General features: G+C 46.3%; 1 protein-coding gene across 1 annotated transcript; it reads left to right on the forward strand.

Annotated features, from left to right (window-relative positions):
• FLCN (folliculin) lies at window positions 1–21,444 on the forward strand. The gene is made up of 12 exons (XM_083585717.1): window positions 1–161; window positions 1,398–1,668; window positions 3,573–3,719; window positions 5,576–5,797; window positions 8,612–8,772; window positions 10,392–10,483; window positions 12,444–12,634; window positions 14,727–14,840; window positions 15,254–15,377; window positions 17,445–17,576; window positions 18,707–18,812; window positions 19,452–21,444. The coding sequence occupies exons 2-12, from the start codon at window positions 1,420–1,422 to the stop codon at window positions 19,651–19,653; spliced, it is 1,740 nt and encodes a 579-aa protein (XP_083441843.1). The 5' UTR covers window positions 1–161; window positions 1,398–1,419; the 3' UTR covers window positions 19,654–21,444.
• Window positions 21,445–23,176: the final 1,732 nt, after the last annotated feature.

Genomic DNA, 23,176 nt, shown 5'->3' on the forward strand with positions numbered 1-23,176 from the left:
GAGTCAGGCGCTTCGGGCAGGACCCGAAGTCTGGACAGCTGCGCATGCGCATAGAAGGTTGGCGGAAGCAAGGTGTAGAATGTTGTCCCTGGACCCGCGATAGAAGCCGACCTCACTCAGGACTAGGAGCTTGGTTTTGCACCTGCGGAGGGAACAAAGGGGTAAGGTCTTGGGGGAATGCTTGGGAATGCCAGAGCATGGCTAGGGATGGCGGGTTGGGGGTGTTTCTTTGGATGCGTGTCAAGCTCAAGTTTCCTGCAGAGAGAAGGAGCGAGCATGTTTGGAACTCAAGGCAAGCAGCATGGGAAGTCCTCACCCCAGAATTTATGCATTTTAAAAACTTCCCTGTGCTGCAGTTTTGGCTAGACTCGCTTGCATTGGCTTATTATGCTGTTAAAAGCTAACAAGCAACCAGAAATGATATTGAAACAGGTCGCAGCTCAACAAGGTGATTTGCTCCTGCCTAGCTGCCCAGGGGGAGGAAACACACGAAGGGGGGTTGGGAAGAGCTAATGGGTGAGAAGATGGAGGAGCTTTCACAGACCCCAGACAGGGAAGGGCAAGTATTGGGAGAAGACTTGCTGGATTGTCAGCTAAGAGGTGCCTGGTGCTATAGCTAGCCAGCTATAATGCCCTTTGACTGCAGTCTTTAGATTACGTATTTAAGCAATGCGGTTTCATTTTGTACTGGGAGGCAGTGTTGCGTAGGAGTTGCAGGGTTGGGCAAGGACTGGGGAGATGAGGGTTCGAGTCCTTGCTCAGCTGTGTAACTTACAGCTGACCTTAGGACCAGCTCCGGTGTTCCAGCCTACTTCACAGGGTTGCTGTGAAGAGGAAATGGAGGTGGGAGAATCATGTACAGTGGTACCTTCGGTTACATGCGCTTTAGGTTGCATACGCTTCAGGTTACACACTCCACTAAGCCAGAAATAGTGCTGCAGGTTAAGAACTTTGCTTCAGGATGATAACAGAAATCGGGCTCCGGCGGCGCAACAGCAGCAGGAGGCCCCATTAGCTAAAGTGGTGCTTCAGGTTAAGAACAGTTTCAGGTTAAGAACAGACCTCTAGAACGAATTAAGTACTTAACCCGAGGTACCACTGTATACCATCTTGATATAAATTTATGTGAGTTCACCCCACTCCACTATCAAGGAGCTTTGTCTGTTACGTTTTCATGTTGGCAGCTGCCTTATTCCTTGTAGAAAGGTGGGATATAAATATTAGAAATAACATATTAAATATAGGGCATACTAGGGGAGGGTTTGCCAGTTTTTCAGGGAGCAGAGTGTGGAAAATGCTACTCTTTGCTCCTCCAGGAATGCGAGTGGGTTCTTTTTTGAGGCACAGGTTCTGGAAAGTCTGTGTCTGAGACCTGCGCCTCTCTCTTGATTCTCCAGGGATTCCTGCCGGGGAGCCGCAATGAACGCCATTGTTGTCCTTTGCCACTTTTGCGAGTTGCACGGGCCTCGCACCCTCTTTTGCACGGAGGTCTTGCACTCGCCTCTTCCGCAAGGGGCGGGCAGCGGAGACAGCCCCGGGCAGAGCGATCAGGCAGAAGAGGAGGAAGGAGGCATTCAGATGAGCAGCAGGATCCGGTCCCACAGCCCGGCGGAAGGTGCCAGCGCAGATTCCAGCAGCCCAGGGCCCAAGAAGTCCGACATGTGTGAGGCGAGTAGATTTGAGACCGTGAGCTGCTCTTGCACCAGAATGGAAGTGTCAATATCTTGCCATTATTTATTAAATTTATTGGTCATTCTTTAACCATAGTAACTCAAAAGTGACTCAGAATGGAGAAACAAGCAAACTCGTATTTTGAAACCAGCATTGAAAAACAAAAGCAAAAGACAATTCTGCTTTTAAAAAGCTGGATTATAATAGGGTTGTCATAATAATAGCTTTTATTTTGCAAAATCTCCCGACCCCCAAAAATGTTTTTTTACCTATTTTTTAGGAAAATCACCAAAAAAATCAACACATCTGATATGGGCTGCCATACGCCCAGATATTTTTTGCCATTTTCAACGGATGAATCCTGGCTAAGTCGGAGAAATTCCAAATGTATGGCAGCCCTAAATTATAACATCCCACCCACCATAGATAATTGAAAGCTAAAGGCCTGGTGGAAAATAAATGTTTCTGCCTGGCACCTAAAGATATGCAGATATGCAAGGCAAAAGGATCACAGCCTAGGACCCTTGTTCCTACGGGATTGCCTCTCCTGATATGCCCCACGGAAGACCTTAAGGTCCATAAATAGCAACACCCTAGTGGTCCCGGGCCCTAAGGAAGTCAGATTAGCCTCAACCAGAGCCAGGGCCTTTTCAACACTGGCCCCGGCCTGGTGGAACGCTCTGTCTCATGAGACCAGGACCCTGCAGGATCTGATTTTTTTCTGCAGGGCCTGTAAGACAGAGTTGTTCCGCCTGGCCTTTGGCTTGGAATCAGTTTGATCCCCTTCCCCTCTTTCCTTTTTCCTTTCTCCTTCCGTGATGGAACCCCTATTTGGGGACTTCTCTGACTTTTTTCTGGCCCATGTGGGACCAGTCTGGATAGTTAGCCTTGGTGAAGACTTGACGTTTTCATCCCCCAAAAAGTTTTTGATAGAGTTTCCACTGAAATGAGGCTGCATTTTAATGTTGTATTTTAATCTTGTTTTTAAGCTGTATTTCAATCAATTGTTTTTATATTTGGTGTTAGCCGCCCTGAGCCCGGTCTTGACTGGGGAGGGCGGGGTATAAATAAAATTTATTATTATTATTATTATTATTATTATTATTATTATTATTATTAAAAGTGGATGGAGCTTTGTGCTTGATTCTTGTCTTGTGAGCGGTGCGCTATATTCCAGCCATGTAAAAGTCAAGAGGTTCCTTGCTCCACTTCTCTAACCAGGCAAACAAGACCCATTATCGCAGCTCAAGGTTCTTAGGCTCCTTTAATGGGCTGCAGCTATTATGGGAAACCATCCAAGAGGCTCCTCACCACCCCTTACCTAAAGAAGGAAGTACATTTCCCCGTGGTGTTCCTACAGTGTCAGTCTTCAGGGCTTCCTCCCCCCCCCCCCCGTGGCAGTAGAGAAGCAGAACAAAGGAAAAGGAGTCTTCTTACCAGTTAGAAACTTTAATAATCACAGCGAGAGAACAAAGAACACATCTCCTAGAATGGCGGTGCTCCCAATTAAGGACTACACCCCCTTAATCTACGTCACTTCTGCGTCTTGTAATCTGAGCTCGTACCCTCTGTGCTTTCTGTTCTGCCACTTTCTGAGCTCTCCGTGACTTTGGAGAAGGGGGTGTGAATGCTGCCCAGAGACACTGAATCTGTTAACCCTCTCTCTTCCAGTGTCTCTTCTCCTAGCTGTTTCCCATCCAGTATTTCCCAGCTACTGCCTTCTGATCTGTGTCCCTCTGCAAGCCACTGTTCCAAATCTATACTGTCCTCATGATCCTGGGAATACTCAGGATCTGGATCCGGAGCAGGGGAAGGGGAAGGCGCCCGCCATTCCTCCTCAGTGCATCCCTTCTCAGCATGGTCCCTGACATACACTAACTCCGGCTTCTTTCCGCCACCAGGGGTGCCGCTCTCTGCCTGCAGGGCACCCGGGCTACGTCAGCCATGACAAAGAGACCTCCATCAAATACGTCAGCCACCAGCACCCAAACCACCCGCAGCTCTTCAGCATCGTGCGCCAGGCCTGCGTCCGCAGCCTCAGCTGTGAGGTGAGCCACATACCATGCAAATAATTGCCAGAAGCATCCTCTGGCTTAACAATGTGCATTATGTGTATTTTATGTGTATTTTAATGAACCAAACAGAGTGGAAGATTCTGAGTTATGAAAGTGTGTATGAACTTGAAGAGTGCTTAGCTTTTTGTAAAAAAAGTTGCTATTTTGTTAAGTTGTTAATATTGTTTTACAGATTATAAATGCCGTATCGATTAGTTAATCATATAATACGACTTTTGTTGTAGTGGTGCATAAACAAGTACTGTATTGGCCCAAATATAAGCCGCACCCGCAAGTAAGCCGCACCTTTAAAATTCGGCAGCTTGGGGGAGGCTAGGGAGCCACGGACGGGATGGGTGCCGTTGCCCCACACTCCCGGGCTGTTATAATAATAATATAATAATAATTTATTATTTATACCCCGCGCATCTGGCTGGGCTTCTCCAGCCACTCTGGGCGGCTTCCAAAAAAATATTAAAATACTATAATACATCAGTTACAGATAGGTAGCCGTGTTGGTCTGCCATAGTCAAAAAAAAAATTTTAAAAAAATTTACTGGAATTTTTTCTGCTACTGGAAAGAAAAAATTTTCTGCTACTGGAAAGAAAAAAATTCTGCTACTGGAAAGAAATTTTTTTTTTATAATACATCAAACATTAAAAGCTTCCCTAAACAGGGCTGCCTTCAGATGTCTTCTAAAAGTCTGGTAGTTATTTTTCTCTTTGACATCTTGTGGGAGGGCGTTCCACAGGGAGGGTGCCACTACCGAGAAGGCCCTATGCCTGGTTCCCTGTAGCTTCACTTCTCACAGTGAGGGAACCGCCAGAAGGCCCTTGGAGTGGACCTCAGTGGCAGAACGATGGGGGTGGAGACGCTCCTTCAGATATACTGGACCAAGGCCGTTTAGGGCTTCAAAGGTCAGCACCAACACTTTGAATTGTACTCGGAAACGTACTGGGAGCCAATGTAGGTCTTTCAAGACCAGTGTTATATGGTCTTGGCGGCCGCTCCCAGTCACCAGTCTGGCTGCCGCGTTCTGGATTAGTTGTAGTTTCCGGGTCACCTTCAAAGGTAGCCCCATGTAGAGCGCATTGCAGTACTCCAAGCGGGAGATAACTAGAGCATGCACCACTCTGGCGAGACAGTCCACAGGCAGATAGGGTCTCAGCCTGCGTACCAGATGGAGCTGTTAAACAGCTGCCCTGGACACGGATTTGTCCTGTGCCTCCATGGACAGCTGTGAGTCCAAAATGACTCCCAGGCTGCGCACCTGGTCCTTCAGGGGCACAGTTACCCCATTCAGGACCAGGGAATCCTCCACACCTGCCCACCTCCTGTCCCCAAAAAGCAGTACTTCTGTCTTGTCAGGATTCAATCTCAATCTGTTAGCCGCCATCCATCCTCCAACCGCCTCCAGACACTCACACAGGAACTTCACCGCCTTCACTGGTTCCGATTTGAAAGAGAGGTAGAGCTGGGTATCATCTGCATACTGATGAACACCCAGTCCAAACCTCCTGATGATCTCTCCCAACGGCTGCATGTAGATGTTGAAAAGTATGGGGGAGAGGATAGAACCCTGAGACACCCCACAAGTGAGAGCCCAGGGGTCTGAACACTCATCCCCCCCCCCACTTCTCTGTTCTCTGGGTTGGAGCTGCGCCGCATTGCCAGCAGCGTAAGGTGGTGAATATAAGCCACACTTTAACTTTTCACGATAGGAATTTGGGGGGAAGTGCGGCTTATATTCGGGTCAAAACGGTACTTCCTCGTATGTGTCCAGAACCTTCCAGCGCTCAGCTCCATTGCATGTCTGTGGGTTCTAGTGTTAGTTTGATCTCTTTGCCAGGTCTGCCCGGGACGCGAAGGCCCCATCTTCTTTGGCGACGAGCAGCACGGCTTCGTCTTCAGCCACACCTTCTTCATCAAAGACAGCTTGGCGCGCGGCTTCCAGCGCTGGTATAGCATCATTGCCATCATGATGGACCGCATCTACCTCATAAACTCCTGGCCTTTCCTGCTGGGCAAAGTCAGAGGCATCATCGACGAGCTTCAGGGCAAAGCGCTCAAGGTAGGAGCAAGCTTGGGGGTCGCTGCTGTTTCTCCCAAATATTTTTCATTGAATTTTTAAAATATCATTTTTATAAAATCTCCAAAAATATTCCAAAACATTTATCGTCATATGCAAAACCCTTTTCCCCCAACATAACTTCCTTGTCTTCCCACCCCTACATTCCTGGTGTTTGTTTTTTACTTTAATAATAATAATAATTTGATTTTTTTTACACCCTGCCCATCTGGGCGGCTTACAGCATATACCGTATTTTTCGCTCTATAAGACGCACCAAACGACAAGACGCACCTAGTTTTTGGAGGAGGAAAACAAGAAAAAAAATATTCTGAATCTTAGAAGCCAGAACAGCAAGAGGGATCAAGCAGCAATCCCTCTTCCTGTTCTGGCTTCTGGGATAGCTGCAAAGCCTGCATTCGCTCCATAAGACGCACACACATTTCCCCTTACTTTTCAGGAAGGAAAAAGTGAGTCTTATAGAGCAAAAAATCTGGTATACAAACATCATTTTTATTAGCTGTTTTACAATACACGTGTTTTTATTATCTAAACTTCATTATCATTGGTTCTTTCTGTAATCCACTGCTAATATTTTAAATCTTGCCCGCAACTTCATGTATGGGTGATCTTCTTCTTTGGCAATCATTTGTAGCCGAGTAAGATTGTCTTCCATAAACACGGTTTTAACAATGAGTCCGTAAGCGACTGTGGAGGCCAATTCTGGATCCACACGTCCTTCCACAGTGGGGACATTGGTTTGCGGGCGGGAGTTGATCACGGTGAGGGTTTGCCAAGCATGCCTTCCTCCTAGCACATTTCTCCCTTGTGTCCTGAGTTCGAGTGCCTTCAAAGCCCATGACACCTTTGGTAAAGACTGATACTTTGATAGGTAATCCATCAATAGGCTCCATCAATTGAATTTTAATAAGGAGAAGCAGGTTGCTGAAAAGAGAAATGGAAGAAAAATTAGTTTCAGAAAAGGGAGAAGTTGTCACAATTGCCGAAAAAGGGAGTCATGGAATTGTGGAGTTATCTACAGTAGAGCCCAATGGTCATCTAGTCCAACCCCTTGCAATGCAGGAAGCTCAGCTAAAGCATCCAGGACAGATGACCATCCAACCTCTGTTTAAAAACCTCCAAGGAAGGAGAGTCCACCCTTTCCTGAGGGAGGCTGCTCCACTGTCGAGTAGCTATTACTGCCTGAAAGTTCTTCCTGATCTTTATCTGGAATCTCCGTTCTTGTAACTTGAAGCCACTGATTCGAGTCCTGCCCTCCAGAGTAGGAGAAAACAAGCTAGTTCCCTCTTTCGTGTGACAGCCCTTGAGATATTTGAAGATGGCTGTCCTATCTGCTCTCGGTCTCCTATTTTCCAGGCTAAACAGACCCAGCTCCTTCAACTGTGCCTCATAAGGCTTGGTATAGGATATAGCGATACTGAGGGCCTTTTTGGTGCCTGCTCCCAGACTTTGGAACTCCCTCCCTAGAGAGATTTGACTATGTTTCCAAGCTCAGTTCAAAGAGTTGGTGCTGACCTTTAAAGCCCTAAAAGGCCTCAGCCCAGTATACCTGAAGGAGCGTCTCCACCTCCATTGTTCAGCCCAGACCCTGAGGTCCAGCTCCGAGGGCCTTCTGGCGGTTCCCTCCCTGCAAGAAGCCAAGTTACAGGGAACCAGGCAGAGGGCCTTCTCGGTGGTGGCGCCCACCCTATGGAACACCCTCCCGTCAGATATCAAAGAGATAAACTACCTGACATTTAGAAGACATCTGAAGGCAGCCCTGTTTAGGGAAGCTTTTAATGTGTGACATTTTAATGTATTTTTAATCTTTGTTGGAAGCTGCCCAGAGTGGCTGGGGAGACCCAGCCAGATGGGTGGAGTACAAATAATAAATTATTATTATTATTATTATTATTATTATTATTATTAGTTGTCCTTCGAAGACTTTCTCATTTCAACGGGCTTTTGGGAACTGACTGCTTTTAGTGAAAGGGCTGGCTGGTGCCATTCTGTTTTCATTGCAGTTATCTGTATGCATCTAACAGGTATTCATAGAATTGTAGAGTTTGAAGGGGCCACAAATGTCATCCAGTCCAACCCCCTGCAATGTAGGAATCTTTCGCCCAACGTGAGGCTCAAACCCATAACCCTGAGACTCATACTCTACTTTCATATGTAGTTTTCATTTTGTTAATGTTTAATTGTTTTTTTGTTAATTATGGTGGTCTTCCCCCCTCCCCTATGCCCTCAGGTGTTCCTAAAGCCGCCTCAGGTTCCCAGCAGGGAAACAAGTGGGGTATAAATAAATTTTAAAAATTAAAACTATCATACTCAGGTTACTGAGTCAATAATAAAAGAGACCAAGAGGGAAAGGATGCGTGGTCTGGAATTACAAAAGGGTTCAGTGCTAGTGTTTATTTTATTAACTTGTAAGATGTGGATTTGGCTTTTGTTTTTTTGAATGTCGGTTTTTGTGTATTGTTTTGTGCTGTTGTTGTGTGGAAAATACTAATAAATTTTATTTTTAAAAAAACAAAACAAAAGGATTCAGTGCATTTTCATTCTGTTTTTAAATATAATTTTTTAATTAGTTTTCCACATTATTGCAAATCCATCCAAATTACTTTAATACAATTTCTTCAAATCAGGTTTCCCACTCCTGTTGCAAACATATGCCCGTTTCTTCCTCCTATTGCCACATCTTCTCTTCTTTAATTTCCATTCCCTCCATTACTAAGTTGTTGTCCAGTTTTGCAGCAAGCCATAATTTCCTCCTCACAGGCAGTCCGTCTTCATTCTCGCTCGTCTGTCCTACAGGTCTTTGAAGCTGAGCAGTACGGATGCCCCCAGCGGGCGCAGCGCATGAACACAGCCTTTACGCCTTTCCTGCACCAGCGGAACGGAAACGCGGCTCGTTCCCTCACCTCTCTGACGAACGACGAGAACCTGTGGGCCTGCCTCCACACATCCTTTGCTTGGTAACCCACTTTGCGTGTCTCTCACGTACAGTGCCGGATTTACGTATAAGCTAAACAAGATGTACATTTCCAAAATACAGTGGTACCTCGGGTTACATACGCTTCAGCTTACATACGCTTCAGGTAACACACTCCGCTAACCCAGAAATAGTGCTTCAGGTTAAAAACTGTGCTTCAGGATGAGAACAGAAATCGTGCTCCGGCGGCACAGTGGCAGGCCCCATTAGCTAAAGTGGTGCTTCAGGTTAAGATCAGTTTCAGGTTAAGTACGGACCTCCGGAACGAATTAATTACTTAACCCGAGGTACCACTGTATAAGATAAAAAACAAATAAAATAAAACCTATAGACGGCAACAGTGTTTTGTGTTGGGTAGGTTCCTATGATGTAAGTAACGGCCCCCGCCTGCTAGCCTGCTCCCTAAAATATCACTTGTTTGCTCCTTTCTATATATAGGGTGCCTACATTCTGCACGGACTGGTTGCGTGGCAACATGTGCAAATGGCTTTAGATACCTATCAGGTCCATACATTACCATAGGGCAAATACAGTGGTGCCTCGCAAGACGAAATTAATTCGTTCCGCGTGTCTTTTCGTCTTGCGATGTTTTTCGTCTTGCGAAGCACGGTCCGTCACAACTGCGCCTCTTCAAGCGGCTTTAAGAAAAAAGGGAACAAACTCGCAAGACGTTTTCGTCTTGCGAAGCAAGCCCATAGGGAAAATCGTCTTGCAAAGCAACGCAAAAACCGAAAAACCCTTTCGTCTTGCGCGTTTTTCGTCTTGCGAGGCATTCGTCTTGCGAGGCGCCACTGTATTCAACACAAAAAGCAGCGACCATTTGTTGCTGACAAAGGACAGCTGGACATAGAAAGGGCCCCATTACCTTCAGTAGCTTAGGGCCTCATCAGACCTAAATCCGGCCCTGCTCACGTAGTATGACAGCTGTGCTTAACCGCCAAGGAAAGATCTTGATTGAATATTCAATTTCCTTGGATTCTGTTGCATTGATTAAGTCTCAAATAAATTTGTAACGGACTCTGCGCCGGATCAGACCTGAGGATCCGCGGAGTCTGCTTCCAATAATAATAATAATAATAATAATAATAATAATAATAATAATAATTAATAATAACTTATTATTTATACCCCGCCCATCTGGCTGAGTTTCCCCAGCCACTCTGGGCGGCTTCCAATTGAGTGTTAAAAACAATGCTGCATTAAATATTAAAAACTTCCCTAAACAGGGCTGCCTTCAGACATCTTTTAAAGATACGATAGCTGCTTATTTCCTTCACATCTGAAGGGAGGGCGTTCCACAGGGCAGGTGCCACCACCGAGAAGGCCCTCTGCCTGGTCCCTCACTTCTCGCAATGAGGGAACTGCCAGAAGGCCCTCGGAGCTGGACCTCAGTGTCCGGGCTGAACGATGGGATGGAGACGCTCCTTCAGATATACAGGACCGAGGCCGTTTAGGGCTTTAAAGGTCAGCACCAACATCAACACCAACTAGACATTTGTCGGAAGGACTTGAAACCGTTGCCCGCCCGCAGCTGATACATAGAGGTGACATTTTTGCTGGGCCATCTGTACTTAAATCCGGGGTCCTTTCTCGCTTCCTCAGGCTCCTGAAGGCATGCGGCAGCAGACTGACAGAGAAGCTTCTGGAAGGTGCGCCCACAGAGGATACCCTTGTTCAGATGGAGAAATTGGCTGGTAAGGCTAACGGCTGCTTGAATTGGAAAAAGTGTTGGGTGGAGGAGCGGTTGTCATGCAGTTCTACTCAACATTGATCCAGAACAGAACCTCAACGTACAGTTAGCGGAGTAAAAACTTAAAACCGTAGCAGGATTCCCCCAAAATAGACCAGAGACAATTGTATTTCATCCAGCAGAGCTTTTACTTGGTACTGAAGACAAATGAGCAGTAATGGTCACAAATCCAATACAATCAAGACTGGCCCTGTCCATAAGAAATCCAGTTGCAGCAGACTTAACTTGAACTTACAATAAGTCTAAACCTTAACACTATATACAGAACACCACACCAGAAGGAAGAGAGATAGAAAGAGTGAAACCCAGGCTCCTTCAGGCCTTTTATAGTCAGCATGACCTTGACAGAAAGAGATAATCAATTTAAGCTGGCTGTACTCAGCTTCTCTGAAGGAATAACCCAAACATCATGAACATTCTGCTTGTTTCTTTCACACAAAAAGCTTCCAGAACCCTCTTGAATTAATCAGAATAGGAAAGATCTCTGCACATCAGATCAATACTCTAAGAAATGCAAACTGACAGCCCCATCCACTCCCAAATTTTTTTTGGGAGGAATGAGTGCTGAACTTGGACTAGGAAACTCCGGCCTCAAGTCCATGTTGGATCTTTACCTCTTAACTTGCGGGGTTTATATATTGATTTTATGTATATATTGGATGTACTGTATTTTTCCATGTATAAGACTAGGGTTTTTTTTTACCCAAAAAATTAGGTTTGAAATTGGGGCTCGTCTTATGCATGGGTCGTGCTGAGGGGGTGTTTTCTTAATTTGAAGTCCCCCAAACTGGGGGCCATCTTATACACAGGAAAATATGGTATATCTCACCTTTCCTTCTCTTGTCTCTCACTCAGATCATGCGCGTGCGCACACACACACACACTCCCTCCCTCTCTCTCTCACTAGTACAGTAGGTGAGCTGAAAATAATGCCGATATATTTCGCATTTGGTAATCAGTGCAACCTTGGGTTTCAGACAGTAGATGGGGAGACAAGTCTAAAAAGCCCAAGAGACACATTTTCACGGTCCTCTAGCGGTTAGGGGGCCCATCTATCAGAAGTAATGTTTTTTAGCATTAACTTGATTTTCACGAAACTAGGCCCCCTGAGGTATATTTTGCTCTAGGAGGCTTAGTTTGGTCAGAATCGAGTGTATACGCTTCTAGAATGAACGCTAAATACATGACTTCTGGTAACTCAGCTGCCATAGCTGCTAGAGGGCCAGGAAAATTTGTATCCCAAGCTTTTTGGACTTGCCTACCCATGTACTAGGGACACGGGTGGCGCTGTGGTCTAAACCACCAAGCCTAGGACTTGCCGATCAGAAGGTCGGCGGTTTGAATCCCCGCAATGGGGTGAGCTCCCGTTGCTCGGTCCCTGCTCCTGCCAACCTAGCAGCTCGAAAGCATGTCAAAGTTCAAGTAGATAAATAGGTACCACTCCGGCGGGAAGGTAAACAGCATTTCTGTGCGCTGCTCTGGTTTGCCAGAAGCGGCTTAGTCATGCTGGCCACATGACCCAGAAGCTGTACGCCGGCTCCCTCGGCCAGTAAAGCGAGATGAGCGCCGCAACCCCAGAGTCGGCCACGACTGGACCTAACAGTCAGGGGTCCCTTTACCTTTTTACCCATGTACTATCTAATACCAAAGGGACACATTGGTTACCAAATGTGATTTCCTCCCCCACCAGTTCTCCTACCCCACTAGACCCCCATCTCTTTCTCTCACCCGTCTCCCTCTTTCTTCCCCAAACACCCTCACACGACTTTCATTGTGTTTTCTTAGCACCAGCTTAGTACCACACTCACTGCTTAACGCATGTATGCAAACAGCTCCTTTCCTCTTCAGAAGGAGCATAGAAATGGTATTTCCTTCCTTAAGGCCTTTCTCTCTTTCTCCTGGAGATCTTGAGGAAGAATCAGAAGGCTGGGACAACTCTGAGGAGGAGGAAGGGAAAGCTCCAAGCCAGGGTGACCCTCGGGAATCCCGAGAGCTTGTCAAAAGCCCCACGGACTCCTCCCTCACCTTGGACTGCAGCAACTGGAACATGGCGCCCCGGAACCAGGGCTTCCGGTCCCTCCGGCACCTCAGACAGGTACAGGTGGGGTGCTGACCTGGGGCCAGCATGAGGTTTTTTTAAAATTTTCATAGAATCATAGAATTATGAGGTTGGAAGGGACCCCAAGAGTTGTCTAGTCCATCTGATCAGATGAAACTGTTTATTCCCATATTCTGCTAGGCCAGAGATGTTTAGGGAACCTTTTAACGTTTAATAGGTTATTGTATTTTAGTGTTTTGTTGGAAGCTGCCCAGAGTGGCTGGGGAAACCCAGCCAGATGGGCGGGGTATAAATAATAAATTATTATTATTATAAAGAAGGAATAATTCCATCCAAGTAAGAGTGGCAGATAAAATTGATGAACTACAGTGGACGCTCGGGTTGCGAACGTGATCCGTGCGGGATGCACGTTCACAACCTGCAGCGGTGCTCATGCGCAAAGCGCAATTTAGCGCTTCTGCGCATGCGTGACCACCGAAACCCGGAAGTAACCCATTCCGGTACTTCTGGGTTTCGGCGGGTCCGTAACCCAAAAAAACGCAACCTGAAGCGTCTGTCACCCGAGGTATGACTGTATACTGAAATGGCCAAACTTAACAGGAAGAATTAGAAAACCAGGAAGAGGCAAAATTTAATAAAGAACGGGGAAAGTTTATGATCTGTTTGAAAAATTATTGTAAACAGTGACATTCATTGGCAAGTTTGGCCGAAGATTGGAACCATGGATTGGCAAAGGATTGATCATAATAGAGTTACGGAAGAGAAGCAGAGGGGAAATCGTTATATGAGTATCCCCACAAAGGGGGCGGGGAGGAAAGTCAAAGGGGATTTCATGTTTTTATTGTGTTTGTTTACTTTCCTTTTGCTTATTGTATGTCAAATTGAAAATGCAAAAATTAATTGTATATATAAAAGAGAGTCATGTAGTCCAACCCTCTGTAATTCAGGAATCTCAACTAAAGTATCCATAGCAGATGCCATCCAAACTCTGCTTAAACACCTCCAAGGAAGGAGAATCCACCTCCCGAGGATGTCCATTCCCCTGCCAGACAGTTCATACCGTCATTCTTTCAGATGTTTAGTCGGAATCTCCTCCCTTGTGACCTCAAGCCACTGGTTTGAGTCCTGCCCTCCAGAGCAGGCGAAAACAAGGTTGCTCCCTCTTTCATGGGACAGCCCTTGAGATATTTGAAGATGGCTATCCTATCTCCTCTCAGTCTCCTCTTTTCCAGGATAAACGTACCCAGCTCCTTCAACCGCTCCTCATCAGGCAATGTGGCTCCGCCCACTTTTGCCATGCCCCGCCCCCACCCCTATCAATGCAGGGCGTTTAAAGATTCTGCCTGTATTCTAAATTCATAACAACAGTAAGCCAAAGGGACAGTGTTTTCTCAACATAGGTGGCTGAGTTTGAAGGCTGCAGTGGAAAGATGACTGGTTGAAGCATGGGTAGGCAAACTAAGGTCCAGGGGGCCAGATCCAGCCCAATCGCCCTCTAAATCTGGTCCGCGGACGGTCCGGGAATCAGCGTGTTTTTCCATGAGTAGAATGTGTGCTTTTATTTAAAATGCATCTCTGGGTGATTTGTGGGGCATAGGAATTCGTTCATTTCCCCCCCCCCCCCCAAAAAAAAATACTCCGGCCCCCACAAGGTCTGAGGGAAAGTAGACCGGCCCCCTGCTGAAAAAGTTTGCTGACCCCTGTATGAAGCTTGAGAGGGTGCGTTAAAAGAATGGATGGTAATATTTACATCATTACATCCTGAAGGTCCCGGGCCACAGAGAGGATAGGCTGGTGGAACGCTCTGTCACAAGAGACTAGGGCCCTGCGGGACTTGACATCTTTCCGCAGGGCCTGCAAGACAGAGCTGTTCCACCAGGCCTTTGGTCAGGGCACAGCCTGATTCCCTCCTTTGGCAATCTTCACAGAACTTTAGCCTAATGGTTGCCATCAATTTGAGTTGAATTAATTTTATAATGAAATGATTTTAGAATGTTGTACTATTTTATTGTTGTTAGCCGCCCTGAGCCCTGCCTCGGCTGGGGAGGGTGGGATATAATTATTATTATTATTATTATTATTATTATTATTATTATTATTATTATTATTTCCCCCGCTTTAATTTTAGGTTCTGGGGCCTTCCGCTTTCCGCATGTTGGCGTGGCATGTGCTCATGGGGAACCAGGTCATTTGGAAAGCGCGGGACGCAGACCTTGTCCAGTCCGCCTTCGACGTCCTTCGGGTAGGAACCTAAGAATCTGCCTTATCAAACCCTCAGTCCACCTGGATCAATATTGCCTGCACTGAAAGGCAGGGGCTCTGTGGGACTTCAGAAATTCCCAGCCCTGCAGAGAGATGTCAGGATTCGAACCCGGGACCTTCCGAATGCAGAGCAGGTGCTCTGCGACTGAGCTACCGCCCTTTTGCCAGAGCCGTGTCTGCTCTCAGTCATCCGGGCCCGTGCATCTTGGGGGCGGAGAGGTGTCTGGCGGTGATTGGTTGGGCTGCCCTGATGTCACAGGAGGGGGCGGGGCAGGCAGAGAGCCCTTGTCCCCTTCCAGCCTGCTGCTGACTCTCCCTGGGCAGAGCTGTGGGTTGCGAGAGCGAAACCTGTGCCTGGGGCGGGTTCTCACCCTGCTGCCTTTCCGTCGCCAGACCATGCTGCCCATTGGCTGCGTTCGGATCATCCCCTACAGCGACAAATACGAGGAGGCTTATCGGTGCAACTTTCTGGGCCTCGCTCCCCACGTGCAGATCCCGCCCCACATTCTGTCATCTGGTAAGAGCACCTTAACCTCTTTTCTTTCTCTTGGGTCGGCTTCCAGCACATACATAAACGTCAAACATCAAAAACTTCCCGATACTGGGCTGCCTTCAGGTGGCTTCTAAAAGTTGTATACAGTGGACGCCTTGGGTTGCGAACATGATCCGTGCGAGATGCACGTTCACAACCCGCAGCAGCGCGTCTGTGCACGCATGGGTTTGCGATTCGGCGCTTCTGCGCGTGCGCAAAGAGCGATTTAGTGCTTCTGCGCATGCGCAACTGCCGAAACCCGGAAGTAACCCGTTCTGGTACTTCTGGGTTTCGGCGCGTCCGTAACCCGAAAAAACACAACCTGAAGTGTCTGTAACCCAAGGTATGACTGTAGTTATTTATCTCCTTGACACCTGATGGGAGGGCGTTCCACAGGGAAGGCGCCACTTCCAAGAAGGCCCCGTGAGTTTCATGGCGGAGTAGAGGATTTGAACCCAGGTCTCCCAGGTCCTAGTTTGACACGCTAACCACTATATGACACTGCCTTTCTGAATCGTATGTGGCAGATCCTCACCCCCTTGCAGATCATTTCAACTTTGCTCAGCTTTTAAAAAATATATATATATAAAACTTCCTTGGCACCGCACTTTATCATTATCACAGCTCGACTCAAACTCTCATCAGAATAATTGGGAATTGAGGGTGTTTGACTGGAACTAGAGATGGAGTGGCCGCTGAAAATATGTATCAATTTTATCTGTGTTTTACTGATTTGTTCGCAAGCTGCCTTGGGGATTAGTGTTGGTGAAGGACAGTTGAGCCAACAAGAAAGAATAAAGCTCAGGTTGTAGTTCAGTGGTAGAGCACATTCCTTGTAGGCAGAAGGTGGAGGATGTCAGATCCTGGTGTCTCCAGTCAAAAGTACCAGGTAGCCGGGGGGGGGGACATTTGGGGCTTGTGGTCAGTGCTGGATTTACGTATAAGCTAAAGAGCTATAGCTTAGGGCCCCACTCTCTTGGGGGCTCAAAAAAAATTTAAAGGGGGGGGGAAGTGGATGTACATTTCCAAAATATAAGATAAAAAACAAATAAAATAAAACCTATATACAGCAACAGTGTTTTGTGTTGTGTAGGCTCCTATTTGTTATGTGCAAATGGCTTTAGATACCTATTAAAGGTAAAGGTACCCCTGACATTAGGTCTAGTCGCGGACAACTCCGGGGTTGCGGAGCTCATCTCGCTTTACTGGCCGAGGGAGCCAGCGTTTGTCCGCAGATAGTTTTTCCAGGTCATGTGGCCAGCATGACTAAGCTGCTTCTGGTGAACCAGAGCAGCGCACAGAAACACCTTCCCGCCGGAGCGGTACCTATTTATCTACTTGTACTTTGACGTGCTTTCGAACTGCTAGGTGGGCAGGAGCTGGGACCGAGGAACGGGAGCTCACCCTGTTGCGGGGATTTGAACCGCCGACCCTCTGATCGGCAAGCCCTAGGCTCTGTGGTTTAGACCACAGCGCCACCCTTAGATACCTATTAGGTCCATAAATTACCATATAGCATATATTCAACACAAAAAACAGCGACAATTTGTTGTTGACAAAGGACAGCTGGACATATAAAGGGCCCCGCTACCTTCAGCAGCTTTGGGCCTCATCAAACCTCAATCCAGTCCTGCTTGTGGTACACTTGCAATGTTGAGAGACCGCCATGAGCACTATTTCTCTCCAGTTGCTTCTTTGCTTTACTTTGCTCTCTACCCCATCAGGATAAAGCTTTCAATGGTAGATTTTATTTTACTTTATTTTCCTGCACAATCTCTGGGCTGAATCCAGCATTAGTCGTTAGCATTCCTGCCCATTGATTTCAGTGGGTCTACCCTTGTGACTAACGTTGGACACGACATGCTGATGGGAGTAGCAGTCCAGAATCTGGAAGGCTCCTGGTTTCCCATGCCTGCTCTAACCATTCTACTGCACTGTCTTTCGGTGTGGTAACTAACTATCCTGTGACTAATTTAGAGACGTGTCTCAAAGGCTGCACTGTGGTGAGTTACTCTTTGCAAAACGCTGGTGTGGTCTTTCTTTCCCTTTTAGAGTTCACTGTCCTTGTGGAAGTCCGCACGGCCACGCGGTCGAGCCTCTACCCTGTCTTGTTTGACGATGAGCAGCCTCTCAGCAAATATGAATTTGTGGTCACAAGTGGGAGCCCCGTGGCAGCAGACAGAGGTACGTAGCGTGCCATAACAAGAACAGAGTCCTTTGTGGTAGCCACGTTGAAACGGCTGTCACCACGATAAATCAGAGACACCTACCACGTTGTTGTTTGTTTTAGGGGAGGGTGGAGGAGAGGAATTAGGTATACAAAAAGAGAAGCTGTGTTAATAATAATAATAATAATAATAAATTTTTATGTATATCCTGCCCTCCCCAGCTGAAGCCGGGCTCAGAGCGGCTAACAACAGTAAAAGTAACACAGTTTACATAAAATTACGATCAATTAATTGAAATACATTCTAAAATCACTTCATTCTAAAATCAATTCAGAATCAAATTAATGGCAACCATTGGGCTAGAGTTCTGTGAGGATTGCCAAAGGAGGGGGTCAGACTGTGCCTTGGTTAAAGGCCTGGTGAAATAGCTCTGTCTTGCAGGCCCTGCGGAAAGATGTCAAGTTTGTGGCATGAAATACCGTACTTTTCCGTGTATAAGATGCCCCAATGTATAAGACTCCAAATAGAGAAAATGGGAGGGGGGAGATTGCCCAGAGTTGTTGAGCTTTATTGGGGGGGGGGGGTTGCCGAAAATCGCTTACCCGCAGGAACACAGCAGCCAATCGCATACATATTGGCGATGCCACCAATCGCCGGCCCAATTGCTGCAGAAGCCAATAGCCAGCAGACGTTGCAGCACCCACCAATCACCCGCAAAAACGGCATGGACAATATCCTGCTCGCGGCAGCCACCAATCGCACCTCTCCACTATCCGTGTATAAGATGACCCCAAGTTTTTAGCATAATATTTTAATAAAATAACCTAGCCTTAAACATGGAAAAATATGGTACCTGCATGGAAGTTTGGGGCAGCAGGAAAACTGCTAGCACATTTGCAAAGCTAAGCAGGGTCCGGTATGGTTTCAGATGGGATGGGGGACTGCATGTTGAGATTCCTGTATTGCAGAGGTTGGATTAATGACCCGTGTAGTAAGACAATGCAAGCTATGGGGTTGTGCCAAAGGACAAGGTGGATTTTGAGGAGGTACCTGCGTGTGATAGAAATTTTGTAAGTACATATTTTTGCCCAACACTGCACTGCCTGCTTCCAGAGCACAGCCAAGTATTTTTCTTTCCGGTTCCAGTTGGTCCCACCATCTTGAACAAGATTGAAGCGGCCCTGACAAACCAGAACCTCTCTGTGGATGTGGTGGACCAATGCCTTGTCTGCCTTAAGGAGGAGTGGATGAAGTAAGTGTCCAGGGGCCTTGAGAAAAAGTTTGTTGGATGAGGCCAGAGCCCTGTCTTAAGCCCAGCACCTTGTTTTCTCAGTGGCCAGTCAAAGGCCTTTGGGAAGCCTGCAAGCAACAACCTGAATGCAACAGCAATTATCCCCTGCTTCTGATTCATGGCAATGACTGTTCAGAGGCTTTATCAAACCCTCAGCTTAATAATAATAATAATAATAATAATAATAATAATAATAATAATAATAAATATTATTTATACCCTGCCCATTTGGCTGGGATTCCCCAGCCACTCTGGGCAGCTTCCAACTTATATAAAAACAATTAAACATTAAAAATCTTCCCAGTACGGAGCTGCCTTCAGATGTTTAGAGACAGAATATTATACAGTGGTACCTCTGGTTGCAAATGGGAGCCATTCCAGAGGCCCGTTTGCAACATGAAAAGAGCGCGGGTTGTGATTTGCCGCTTCTGCGCATTCGTGAGTGGCGAAACCCGGAAGTAACCCTTTCCAGTACCTCCGGGTCGTCGCGGGACGTAACCTAAAAGGACGTAACATGAACAGACGTAACATGAGGTATGACTGTACGGCATTCCACTACGCGAAGTGCGTATGAATTTTCTTTCCTTTTCCCCTCTGCAGCAAAGTGAAGGTCCTCTTCAAATTCACGAAAGTGGACAGCAGGCCGAAAGAAGACACCCAGAAGCTGCTTAGCATCTTGGGAGCGGCCGAAGAGGACAACGTGAAGCTGCTGAAATTCTGGATGACCGGCCTGAGCAAGACGTACAAGTCTCACCTGATGTCGACGGTTCGCAGCCCGACTTCTTCGGAGTCTCGAAACTAGGAAACTAGAACTCTTTCGGTTCTGCTTGAGGAAACCTTCACTTGAACCTTCAGCCTGGATGTTCTCCGTGCAGCAGAACAGCCTGGCTGTTTCAGGATGCAAGGGGACACAGAATCTCATGGCGTATCCTCCGCAGATCAGAGCGTGCTTCTGTGTGCTGGTTTGCAATAGGTTTGGAGCGCCTTCTCCTTCCTCCTGATGGTGAAGCTTCTTTGGCAAGAAAGCTGTTTCCTCTTGAAATCTGAGGACTGAGGGGGCTTCTGGACTTCTTCCTCTGTGACACCAGGCTAGAGGGGTGAGGTGTTTTATTACCTGGTGAGGCTTCATCGACACCTTTCGTAATCTGGTGACCACACATGGCAGCCTGAGAATCTGAATTAGTCTAGGGATGGGTTGAAATGGTATCTCAAATGCCCTGCAGCATCTAAGCAAAATTAAGTGGCTACTATTTGATGCCCCTCCAAACTCACAGACAGGACTATTCCTGAGGGGGCGCCTGTCCCGACGTCTGCATTTAGGAACCAGTTTGCAACCATCCTGTTCCCCCCCCACGTTTGGAAGTTCTTCCTCCAGTAAGCAAGCCTGTATTGTGGGAAGTGACCTTTGATTCCCCAAACTCCCCATCTCAAGAATCATCCAAGAAAAGCCGTCCAGCAGGCTGAGACGCTGAAAAAGACATGTTTGGCTGCTCTAATTTGAACGAATTTGTGGAGACCTCTTCTTCTCAGGCAATGGGAGGACAGGAAGCCCTGTCACCCGCCCTGCGTGGGAAGCTAGGCTGGAGAGAACTGGGAAGGAAGACCACCCTTCCAGGTGAGGTGATGATACCCAATTTGCATATTGACCTGCCTAGCGGAGCAAGTGGGGAGGGGACCACCCTATTCCAGGATGCCCTCTTCCTTGCAGCAAAACAGAAGCTGACACTTAAAAATAAATGAAATCTTGCACCAAAAGGTCCTGTACTGTATTCTGGAGGAAGGCAACGTGAACTTGCATCCCTGTTACCCAGAGTTATGTTGTTGCCTTGCACTTTTAGCAAGATCTGACTCTTGCCTACTTACTAAGACTTATTTGCCAGTAGCACAAGGAAAGGAAGCAAAAGAATTGTTTTGCAAGTGCGTTGCAGCTTTATATCCTGCATGGTTACATACCCAGATCCTCTTCCTAAACTACTTCCCTGTGCAAGAGCTCATGCATTCAGTTGCAAAATGGGAGAATATTTCAAGGGTGCCATTAACTCTCTCCCGTTGGTTTCAGTGGGACTTGAAGGATTAATTTTGAATGGATTGTACCCAATTGTACCCAGCCTAGGAGGTAGTAGCTTTTGCTGCTGCACAGCCTATTTCTAGTGAAATGGAATTTGCAGAAATAATTTCTTTTGAAACGTGTTCAAGAACGTAAACATTAGTTAGTTTCCCCCCTTCCCTTACCCCATGAAGTTTTTATTTCTAATTGCATAACTAAGGTGATGGTGGGCAAACTCCACAAATCTCCTTTGCTGGGAAAGAAAACCTAAACTTAAAATATTTAATGTTTTATTTTAAAACGGGGAGAAGTGAAAAAAATAATAGGTGAGCCTAGGTTTGCGGTGTCTGATTTTAACATTTTTTATCTTGGCGTATGCGGTTAACATATTTATACTAATCTACTCTACAGGAAGATTCCTCTAACAAAACTAGCTATTATTTCCATTTTGGAGATGTTAGCAGCTCCTTAGTGATTTTTTGTTAATTATTTCAAAGAGTGTATAAAAATGTGAACCAATAAAAAAAAATGTTGTATTTTTTCCCCTATGAGGAAAATGTGGATTTAATGTTTTGGGAAAATGGGGCTTTTCCAAGAGTGTGGTTTTTGCTGTTCAGCCCAGTAAAACAGTGCCTAATGGACAAGTCACTGCCCATTTGAAGTAACATACCCTCAAATATCAACAACCTCAGATATGCAGATGACACAATCTTGATGGCAGAAAGTGAGGAGGAATTAAAGAACCTTTTAATGAGGGTGAAAGAGGAGAGCGCAAAATATGGTCTGAAGCTCAACATCAAAAAAACGAAGATCATGGCCACTGGTCCCATCACCTCCTGGCAAATAGAAGGGGAAGAAATGGAGGCAGTGAGAGATTTTACTTTCTTGGGCTCCATGATCACTGCAGATGGTGACAGCAGTCACAAAATTGAAAGACGCCTGCTTCTTGGGAGAAAAGCAATGACAAACCTAGACAGCATCTTAAAAAGCAGAGACATCACCTTGCCAACAAAGGTCCATATAGTTAAAGCCATGGTTTTCTCAGTAGTGATGTATGGAAGTGAGAGCTGGGCCATAAAGAAGGCTGATCGCCAAAGAATTGATGCTTTTGAATTCTGGTGCTGGAGGAGACTCTTGAGAGTCTCATGGACTGCAAGAAGATCAAACGCATCCATTCTTAAGGAAATCAGCCCTGAGTGCTCACTGGAAGGACAGATCCTGAAGCTGAGGCTCCAATACTTTGGCCACCTCATGAGAAGAGAAGACTCCCTGATGTTGGGAAAGATGGAGGGCACAAGGAGAAGGGGAGACAGAGGACGAGATGGTTGGACAGTGTTCTCGAAGCTACAAACATGAGTTTGACCAAACTGCGGAAGGCAGTGAAAGACAGGAGTGCCTGGCATGCTCTGGTCCATGGGGTCACGAAGAGTCAGACACGACTAAACAACAACCCTCAAATCAGCTATCTGCTTGTTGAATTGCTTAATATGTGGGAGGCTGGTTAAGAATTTGATCCCTCCTTACTCTAAAATGAAAGGGGGCTGGACTCTCAGTCATGGGCGTAGCCAGGATTTTTTGTTGTGGGGGGGCAAGGCTCAGCAACTTTTGCTTTCCAAAAAAATTTCGTTGGTCCATCCAACGGCAATGAGTAGATCACTGCCAGTTTTTAATACTGTGAGTAGATCGCAGTCTGTTGGGAGTTGGACCTCCCTGCCCTAGATGGTTGCAGCATCTACACAGCGCATAAGCCGGCTTTGTATCTTGACTGGATACAAAAAAAGGTTAAGGTGCCTTTTTCACTCCACTGAATCAGCCGACCTTGAGAGTTTAAATGGAGCATGCAGCATCTCTCAGTTCTGCAAGACACACCTGCTGTGTCTTGTAGTTTTGAAGCAAAGTTGCTAACTTTTGATTTGAAAAATCAGGTTGGCGTGGTTTTAAGCATATGTAAAGAGACACTGCTTAAGTTGTTTCTTAGTTCCCAATTCCTTATTTGCTTGAAAGTATGAAACATTGATAAAAAATGTAAAGTTAAAAGGTCCCTGAACCCCAAAGTAAGCTTTTTGGGATAGCCCCTATCTTATATCTATCTACTTTTGCTTTTAACTTTTTTCTGATGCTACTGTTTGCTTTTGTGTTGTTAGGTTGTTGGAAACCGGCTGTGACATATATATATATATATATATATATATATATATATGGCATAGCGGTATATAAATATTTTTTTTAAGAAATAAAATAATAAGAGGGTGAGGGAGGCAGGTGCAGGGAACATCGA

This window comes from Podarcis filfolensis (assembly GCF_964270895.1).
Source record: "Podarcis filfolensis genome assembly, chromosome: 14".
Classification (NCBI taxonomy): domain Eukaryota; kingdom Metazoa; phylum Chordata; class Lepidosauria; order Squamata; family Lacertidae; genus Podarcis; species Podarcis filfolensis.

Coding starts and splice junctions, on each gene's coding strand:
- FLCN (XM_083585717.1), top strand. CDS start 1,420: ATGAACGCCATTGTTGTCCTTTGCCACTTTTGCGAGTTGCACGGGCCT. Junction 3,720..5,575: donor TCCGCAGCCTCAGCTGTGAG/GTGAGCCACATA, acceptor TCTCTTTGCCAG/GTCTGCCCGGGACGCGAAGG. Junction 18,813..19,451: donor CTTAAGGAGGAGTGGATGAA/GTAAGTGTCCAG, acceptor TCCCCTCTGCAG/CAAAGTGAAGGTCCTCTTCA.